The 9,399-nt window shown below is 41.2% G+C and overlaps 2 protein-coding genes across 2 annotated transcripts; one reads left to right on the forward strand and one right to left on the reverse strand.

The window, feature by feature from the left end:
* Window positions 1-554: 554 nt before the first annotated feature.
* LOC124269599 lies at window positions 555-4,657 on the reverse strand. The gene is made up of 4 exons (XM_046704627.1): window positions 4,301-4,657; window positions 2,887-3,118; window positions 1,191-1,229; window positions 555-849 (listed from the first exon to the last, which is right to left on the reverse strand). The coding sequence occupies exons 1-4, from the start codon at window positions 4,592-4,594 to the stop codon at window positions 593-595; spliced, it is 822 nt and encodes a 273-aa protein (XP_046560583.1). The 5' UTR covers window positions 4,595-4,657; the 3' UTR covers window positions 555-592.
* Window positions 4,658-4,977: 320 nt separating this feature from the next.
* Window positions 4,978-9,189, forward strand: LOC124269626. Its single transcript, XM_046704662.1, has 4 exons — window positions 4,978-5,384; window positions 6,212-6,503; window positions 8,516-8,554; window positions 8,791-9,189. Exons 1-4 carry the CDS (start codon window positions 5,040-5,042, stop codon window positions 9,075-9,077), a joined length of 963 nt encoding a protein of 320 aa, XP_046560618.1. The 5' UTR covers window positions 4,978-5,039; the 3' UTR covers window positions 9,078-9,189.
* Window positions 9,190-9,399: the final 210 nt, after the last annotated feature.

Here is a 9,399-nt window from a genome sequence, read left to right on the forward strand (position 1 = left end):
GTAATGTGAAGTATACGTAGTGAGTGAGCAAGCTAGTTTAGTATTACGCCACTCTTAGCAACATCCCAGCAATATCACGGAGGAGGACATTGGCTTGACAAATTAGAACGGTTACATCTATCATGACGAAGAACATGCTATACAAATGCCCCGTATTGTGAGTGAATATGAATGAGTTTGCCCATTTCAGGTGTCCCCCGCCGTAATATTGCTGGAATATTGCTAAAAGCGGCGTAACTAAACTCAGTCAGTCAGTCAGTGAGTGAGTTTGGATTCACGTCACTATTTTCAGTATTTCAGTTATGTCACGGCCTGTCATAACTAGAAAAGCTAGTAGTTCGAAATTGTTGGTAATATTGTACCGACATGATGACAGATGTATGCCAGTTTTCAACTCTAATTCAGGAAAACATGTAACTTTTATTCAAAAATACATGTGCTGGTAGGGCTGTACACATTTTTGGTACATGCGATTTTCTCAGTTTGTTATCTTTCCTGTGGTATCAAGAAGAATATATAATGCGATGAGTGTTTTAAGTTCAAATGGCGGAAGATTATGACATATTTAGATTTATTCTGTTACAGTATACAGTCAGACGTAGCAGGTCATCCAGTTGTACTCGGAGTCGCGGACTTGTGTGTAGCTGCCCCTCTGTACCGTGACGGACATTCCAGACTTTGTGACGTTCGTTACAGTGACGTTAACGTTGTAGTTTGAACTGCTACTGTGAATGATGTCCATGTGAGTGAGGCTGTACATGATGCTGGGGACGTCGTAGAAGGGGTGGGAATAACGTAATGCAGACGTTATGGACAACCCGCTGCGAACGTCACCAAACCCGGAATCACCTGGGTTAGAAATCAACGCCTACGTCAGTACAATAAGACAGACATAACCGTCAGTCAGTTAATAGTGACGGGGATTCAACGAAGGGATACACCATGTTAATGTATATGGATAATGCATGCTCTATTAACAAGTTCTGTGAAGCTAGGAAATCAGCATGGGTCATGTATCAAGAAAATAGTCATGAGTTATCTAAGAAATATGAATGTATGTTCCATACATAAAATGCCTCAATAGCGGTTCTTAATTACATCTATTATAATAAACTTCACTCTCTTTAATTATCATGATGATTTGTCTGAAAACAGTCTGGCAACCCATCGTTCTGTGCGTCAATACTTACATCCCATTAGCTCTATTTCCTCTGCTTTCTGTGACAGCCCTGCGAGGACAGAAAGAGAGGATATAGATATAGTACACATTTAGGCAGTTGGGAAAAACACACATATTTTGTCAAAACAGTCAAAATACTGGACATGACGATGCGTTCGAAAACGACCATCATTAACGAGAGGTGTTCCAAACATCCTTTGGAATATGTTAAGCATGTTTTGAACAGGTACTAAGAATATGAATTGCCGGAAATAATGAGAGGTTACATGTCCTGCATCCAGTGAAGCTGGCTGGAGAGAAAGGTGAGGGAAGAGCGAGGCTGGTCTGCTCTGTTGTCTGACATGATTCTACTTGTGAGGGTATCAGTTCACTACATTTTGCTTTCGAGTAATCAACTCCAAAGTATTTGTTTGACCTGACTATGAGCATTCAGCTCTGAACTCCAGATTTCCTTAACTATACTTTTGTATTCTGACCTAAGTGGTCGTATATATGGGCAATCTGGATTTTGTTTGTAACCTGTATCCATAAGTATCTAAGGTCAGTAACTCCTCCACCAAGTAATTTGTCTGTTCCTCCTACTTCTGTCTTGTCACGTTTAAGATGAAGAATGTCGCATTTGTCCAATCTGATTCTTTTTTCAGTTTACAGTCTCCACTGGTAACAATTGATCCTTGCCAGCCCAACATCCCGTTCTAACACTTCTCTTCTCCATGTAAATATCAGCGGAGGAACAGTGAGATGGACATTGGTTTCCTGTATATCGGACAGTGTGGTGTAGCCGCATCCAAAACGATGTCCTCAGTTCATCTAATTTACTTGCACTATATTGTTATGTGTGGGACTCCCAAGGTGAAAATAGAAAGTTAACACGGAATCAGGTTGTAAAAGAAATATGTGTGACTCCCAAAATAAATACCCCCTCCCCAAAAATAATAATAAAAAACAACCCCCAAAACACGACCCCCAAAAACAAAAAACCCCAAAAAAACCCAAAACCAACAACCCCCAAAAAAAAATAAACCCCAAAAGAAAAAAAAACAAACAAACAAAAACAAACAAAACCGCCCAAATAAACGTGTTGCAATAAACACTTGTATTCTAAGTTTAACTATGTTCACAGGCCAATATATATCAATACAAAGGTGTCCCAATGACAGTACAATATAATGTGACAGTGCAAATGTAACTTTAAGACATAATAATACAAGAGCAGTGATTATAACAATTACGGCAATGACATTCACGATTCACGTTTCAGCAACAGCACTCAAACTTGCAAGAAAGGGCTAGCAGAGAACCCAGAGTGTACAACGCTCGTCTTTTGGTGACTTTAGGTGAAATGTGAGATGAGAGTCAATAAATCGCTCCCCTTATAAACCCAAGAAAAGGCCTTGAAAATTCCATATTGTGCTCAGAGTCAGTGGATATGCCCGTAAGTTTAGAGAAACTCTAAATGTAGAACATCACTGCCCCTCACAGACTTTACAGGTACAACGTATCAAAGGATAAACACTGTTGCCTAACATATAATACTGCCTCAGACCAGTACCCACCACCATCACACACAAATACTTTGCGGGTAAGCTATTGTGTGCAACCGATGGCCATGTGCCCTCTCTTTGGAAAAAGCCTCAGTTTGCATTAAGATTAAATAATAAAATTAGTCACTGCATTTAATAAGCGTTACAGTGATCTTGTCATACCTTGGAAGGTCTTCAGTAGAGCGTTCCTCTCTGACATCTGATTGCTGGTGGTGTTGAACATGGCGTCCAGGGATGTCGTCAGATTGTGTATGACGTCATGAGTTACAGAAAGGTCTTGGTCACAATCATCTGCTAGAGCTGTCAAATTCACCCTTGATTCTGTTGTAGAATTTGTGTACCCCTGCACCAACTGCATCCGTTGTGTGGTTGAATTGATGACACCAGTGATGTTCTGAATGCGGACACCATCAATGGTACAAACATAAACCGTTCATATTGTGAGTTAAATATCTACATATATTGTACTATTGTACTATATTGTACTAGGATGCGTTTGATATTTCACATTCCATACATAGTACGAGTGTTTCCCGGGTAGTGCGAATGCATATAATAGGTATAAAAACCCGGTACATTCCAAACACGATGAAAAATAATTTTACCCAATTCGCATCTGATGTAGTTCATTTATGTTAAGGTATATTCTTGACATGATATGAGAATCCATAAAATTCAAACAAATTGTAAATATAATGACTAATTGTCATGTGGCCTATTTGAAACGACTATTCTCTGCTGTATGATTACCTGTAGCAAGGACGTATCACATTTAGTAAACCCAAGACACTTTCAGCTATTTTCTGGTCCCCATGATTTGATTCCCCTTGAAATCATTCCACGTTCGTGATGAGCTCCAGGGGGAACGAGAGTTTGTACTGGTGGAAATTAGAAGACATGTTTTCGCAAACCATACAATGTCAAATATACTACCCATCAATAGTTTAGACTCACTTAAAGCACTCACTATATGTTATGTATATATATATATGGTTACGTTCACGCCGAAGACCCGGGTTCGAATCCCCACATGGGCACAATGTGTGAAGCCCATTTCTGGTGTCCCCCGCCGTGATGTTGCTGGAATAATGCTAAAAGCGGCGTAAAACCAAACTCAGTCAGTCAGTATGGTTACGTCGAAGATGAATTTCTCCACTAACTAGGGGGAACCAACTAAACGCCTTATGCAGATAAATTGTACGAGGATCATGCATCAAATTTCTGTAAAGCATGAGCAAATATCATGCATGTGAACAGCTGCGTTTTGGTGTAAAGTTTTGTTACGAGTTCGTCAATTTTCACTGAGTTTCATCATTTATTGAACTCATGACAATAATCTTTTCAACGTTACAAAAGTGTGTTACAATATATCGATTCATGTGTTAACAGTACCTTTAAAAAGTATGCAAAATTTATTTTAGAACAGTTGACTTAAGTAAGTGGATACATTTACACTATTGAGTCTGAACTTTTGATGGGGAGTATATATCAATTGAACTCCAGCCATAGCATGTTAGCCAGTAAAACATACTCATGTTGTGAGAACACAATGAATGAGAAACAAAACCCAGCCAACCTTCACTCGTACATCCAGGTGGCGAACCCTCTGACCAATCAACATGATATTTTCTCGAGGAGTCACGACTGATGAATTGACCTCCAGGATGGCAGCTTCGAGCTGAACAACTCTTGATGATAGGGAGGTTCCAGTTTGCTTCACCACTTCCAGGCGTTGACGAAGGGCAGGCAACTCTTTAAGAAACAGCATGAATCCGTCAAAGCTCAGCTGAAACGACGGGTCCAAAGTGGACGGGAGGGACTGTGACGTCATCACCCCCAAGGACACAAACACGAGGAAGGGGAGACTCATCTGTACAACGCCGTTATAACTGGATGGTTGAATGGTGTATCGCAAAGACACGAAACTTCAGATTATAGGTGTGTCAGTCGTGTGGGAAATCTCCATCTGTGCACATAGTGACATGGGTTTTGGAATGTTGCCAGCGATAGCAGCATAATGAGGGTATAGCATGTTCGCATGCAGAACATGCGAATGCCAGAAGCAATACTGCAGCTGCATCTACATGTCTTTATCTTTTCTTAATTCCTGTATGGGACCAACGGTTCATATCTGTCCCCAATTTGTGTTGGGAGTCCACTGTCTTATTGTGTATTTGGGGCAAACCCTGAAGATATTTCATTTCAGTTTTCTGGAACAGGACATTGACTGAACTTGGGGTTATCTGTAGGTAACATATGATTAGACAAAGGTTAGTAGTTGGCCGCCAAAATAGCTAACGGTAGAGTTCGGCATTATGGGTGGTCTTATGTATATCAATATAGTACTTCTGTGCTTAAATATCTGGACAACGAATTCCACATCATTTTGGACAACGAGTTCCGCAAAAAGGACCTTACACACTTCAGAAATTCCAAGCCCTGAGACGACTGCAATGACAACCATGGATGCACTTCTCCAGAGTGGTATGGGCGGGTTCCTACAGCTGATTCAGGAGTTCGGGTCTCTCCGGGCCCAGGTCGAGCAGCAGGAAGAAGTTAACAAACTCCTCCAGGACAAGGTTGCCAGGATGGAGGCCTTGCTGAAGCTGGTCAACAATACGGCAGTGCAGGAAACCGACTACCTTAAACAGGGATCCATGGTAAGTGGGATACCGGCACATACACATAGATGTAAGTAGTATATGTATGTATGTATGTATGTATGTATGTATGTATGTATGTATGTATGTATGTATGTATGTATGTATGTATGTATGTATGTATGTATGTATGTATGTATGTATGTATGTATGTATGTATGTGTGTATGTGTGTGTGTGTGTATGTATGTATGTGTGTATGTGTGTATGTATGTATGTATGTATGTATGTATGTGTGTATATGTGTGTGTGTGTGTGTGCGTGCGTGCGTGGAAGCCGTTCAGCTCGTGGTGACGTGACATTGCATATATCGCAAGATTCATGCTCATTTGTTACAGCAACCAATTGTTCATCCCAGTATTACATATGCTAAGAGTCTGTGCCAATATGGGAAATGGACGTGACGAGCGAATGCTACAGCCACTAGGCTACCCCACTGCCCTTAAACAGTAGTGAGCGTCCGCCCGGAGAGCGGAAGGTCGCGCGTTCGATCCCCGAGCGCGTCATACCAAAAGATGTTAAAATATGGTACTTGTTGGTCCCTGCCTGGCGCTCGGCATTAATGGGTACATCAAGGACTGGTCGGCTCGGAGTCAGTATAATGTGTCTGAGTGGGGTATTCCTGCTTCACTGCGGCATGGTATCTCAGTGGGCTAGCACTATAAAACCAGCTTCAGTCTGGGCTAGTTCAAGCAGCCACACATACACATACACACGCATGCATCGTCGTCATATGAGTATGAGCGAAATATTCTCAAGCACGACGTTAAACCCAATTTCACTTCACCTCACCTTAAACATTAGTACTGACGGAACATCTGCATTTAGGTGCAACAGGAGATCTCAACGCTGCTGCAAACTACAACGTTCATCGAGGCAGGGATGACGAACGCCGTGGCGACTGCAACGATGTTGGAGATGGAAATGATGAAAGTTGAGAAGTCTCTGGATGACGTCACCGACTGCCATGACACATTCAAAGCGAGGCTGGACAACATGACGTCATCGCTGCTGGACACCACTAATGAAACAAACCGTCTTTCATTCAACTCTGAGATGCTGAATCAGACAATGGAAGAACTCAACAAAGACATGATGGAGCTGGCCAGCAAAGGAGATGGTACATTGAACTGTTTCTCCACTAGTCGTACTCGAAAGAAATGACTGTTTTGGCATGAGTGACGTGCGTATTATGCCGCTTTAAACAGTATTCCTGTTATATCACGACGTATGAATTTATGGAGGAAAGTCTGAAATGACGAAGGCCTACGACGTATGACACTTAATCTGCAAGCGCTTATCTTGTGCTTATGAACCTGGAAACATAATCCGAGGTTCGAAGCCACTGCCATAGGCTGCTAGTGTGCATTATACCATAATACGATACAATAATAACGTCAAGACCTTATCATGTTTCAAAACGGCTTTGGTTATTCGAGTTTCTTCCTTTGCTATATTGAACTGAACTTGCAAGGTCCCCTCATGATGTCCACATAATGTTTACCCACCAAACTGTCTGATCAGCATGCGTTTCTTCAAATATCAGTGTATCTAACCATCCTGACGTTGTTCATGTATTAGGTTAACATTTCTACGATTAATTTTCGATATATTTTAGGTGAAATGCGACATCACAATAGTAAACATATTTTATCACGTAGAATATCATAGTTTTCCCCAACCCTAATGGTTCATCGCAGTTGCTGCTGCGGGTATAGACCTATCTGATTCCAATTCTTTCAATGGAATCTGTTATGGGTCAATTCTGTCCAATGCCCTCAGTTGCATTGTAAAGTGGCTTTCCTATGTTTTGAACATTTCATTTTGTTTGTATGAAACGATTTTTCTTGCGCCAGTTTCTGTTATCTTTTGTTGCCTTACAATTTGCTTTGAAGTTATTTTCCAAATTGAATTTTGATTCAAGCATAGTTTTAAGCACAGGTCCAGGATATATCTTTTCTTGTTTAAGCTTGTCCAGTTTGGAACCCTTTTTGTTTCTTAGCAATGTGTTGTTGTATTGCAACTTGCACAGAGTTACCCCGTCGATGGTGCAGCAGCCTACTCCCAGTAGTTGATGTCATACAAACAAACATGAGGATGAGAGAAGTAATGTCATTATTTCATTTCCTGTCAAGTCGATTCAGTGGAAATGATATGTAAATTGTTCAGCTGGCCTTCGTTTCTCCCCCCTTCTGTTAATCACAGACTTGGTTACCAAATAACCTGGATAAAATAAACAATGGTTGATCAAAGGGATTTTGAAGACGCGTGCCCACATTAGGAGAAAAAGTCAACGCAAGCATCAAGGATTTATTTTTGTGAAGCCATATGTAGTTCATCAGCATCAACGGCATCAGGCAGTGCAGGCTGGAAGGATGCCAATGCTCATTCGTGCCTGTTGTTGGTGGATCTGAGGGTTGATGCAAAGGAACCTGACAGGTACAAGTTAGCTCACATGTTCAGGCCAATGGTAGCTGCTGGGGAGGGGAGCGCGAATATTCTGATTTGTCAGATTTGCATACGTTGGCATCTCTTCGTCCCAATGCTGCTGCATTTAGCTACTATCGATTTATCTAGTTTCTGGCCATTTCATTTGCCTTCGCACAAGACCAACTGTGGAGTTCAGCTAGTTTCTTGAAGGTGTTCTTGGATGAGTTCTATGCCCCCCGTGGGGGTCCCATCTCCAGTTTGCTTGGTTTGTATACCAGAGGGATGCGGAGTTGAGAGATGGTTTACTATTTACTGGTCATCCAGTTTCTAACCTGCTTCGGTGCGGTAGCACTACCTGGGAGATGACCATTCGGTTCAGGGGAATAATTCTTCACTTTCTAGGCTCACCGTAGAGGCGTCCATCGCCAGGCTGTCATGCTTATCGTCATCGTTACTTACACAGATTAATGTTCAGAAAGCATAAGCATATTTGAAACAGTAAATCTGCTTACTTATAGTTTCCAAATGCCCCCCAACGTTGAGTTCTTGTCTAAATGAAATGTCTATAACTAGAATGCAGAGGGCTATGCGTTTCCCGTTAAAAACTTAAGTATTAAAGTCCACGTGGACACAAATCGCCCTCGTCAATATAACAGTGCAATGTTAAAGCAGAATTGTTTCTTGTATTTCGTTGAATTTCAGACCTGAAAGTGTCAACGAGCAGACTCGACAGCGTGGCCTGTGAGTAGCATGCCATTAAACGTACGCGTATTGAACTCATTGTACATTGGAAAATACTCTTGTGGTGAATGTAAAATAAATACTATAAATACTATTCATATACAACCTTCAACTGTGGCAGAATGCCTAGAAAACAGCAAGAAATTATTTTAAAAGCTGTTACATTCGGTGTCATGGTAGACTACGGAATATCTGATCTAGGTTCTTCTGGCTAATCATTTACGTTGTTGTTTCAGGCCAATCCGGAAGGCTTTTCTTCAGAGGTAGCAGCAGCTATCTGTACTCAAGTACCAGATATGAGCAGTGGCCCGAGAGTCAAAGGGTTCAGTTCACCAAGCAGTTCATGAGACCACCGACTGTTTCCTACGGCGTTGTTGGTATGGAAGCGGACAAAGACTTTGACGTCAAATTCAATCTGACCATCAATGACGTCAGGAGTTCTGGGTTCGAACTACTGTGTAATGCAAATGGGAAACGCGAGCTTGTAAAGTTAGATGTTCAGTGGATTGCATGTCTCGTGTAGTCAGTTCCATGATCTTACATTGTCTGAGAAGAAGTTCTCCAAAGTGTGTTAAGATATTCTTAATGTACTCCTTTGGCTGATGCCTGCTGGAAATAAAGTGGATAAATCATAATAGAATTTGTGTGAACGCCCAGCAAAATGTTTTCAAACATTTATATCTCTAAGTTCAATCTTGAGAACTCTCAGTTGAAAGGAATACCATCATATATCTATAAAGGACATTCGCTAACATGCGTAACGATAATTATGATAAAAAAATTCACGAAGGAGGGATTTAAATGAAGATATGTTAACCTTTGTCTGTGCTAAAGTTAATCGTTTC

This window comes from Haliotis rubra, unplaced genomic scaffold, assembly GCF_003918875.1.
Source record: "Haliotis rubra isolate DU_JTF1 unplaced genomic scaffold, ASM391887v1 Scf146, whole genome shotgun sequence".
Taxonomy (NCBI): Eukaryota; Metazoa; Mollusca; class Gastropoda; order Lepetellida; family Haliotidae; genus Haliotis; species Haliotis rubra.

Bases quoted from the DNA above. Each gene is read 5' to 3' on its own strand.
- LOC124269599 (XM_046704627.1), bottom strand. From the start codon at position 4,594: ATGAGTCTCCCCTTCCTCGTGTTTGTGTCCTTGGGGGTGATGACGTCA. The intron at 1,230-2,886 runs GTATGACAAGAT...CTGTCCTCGCAG, and splicing joins TCTACTGAAGACCTTCCAAG to GGCTGTCACAGAAAGCAGAG. The intron at 850-1,190 runs GTAAGTATTGAC...TTTCTAACCCAG, and splicing joins GGAAATAGAGCTAATGGGAT to GTGATTCCGGGTTTGGTGAC.
- LOC124269626 (XM_046704662.1), top strand. From the start codon at position 5,040: ATGGGTGGTCTTATGTATATCAATATAGTACTTCTGTGCTTAAATATC. The intron at 6,504-8,515 runs GTACATTGAACT...GTTGAATTTCAG, and splicing joins GCTGGCCAGCAAAGGAGATG to ACCTGAAAGTGTCAACGAGC. The intron at 8,555-8,790 runs GTGAGTAGCATG...TTGTTGTTTCAG, and splicing joins CAGACTCGACAGCGTGGCCT to GCCAATCCGGAAGGCTTTTC.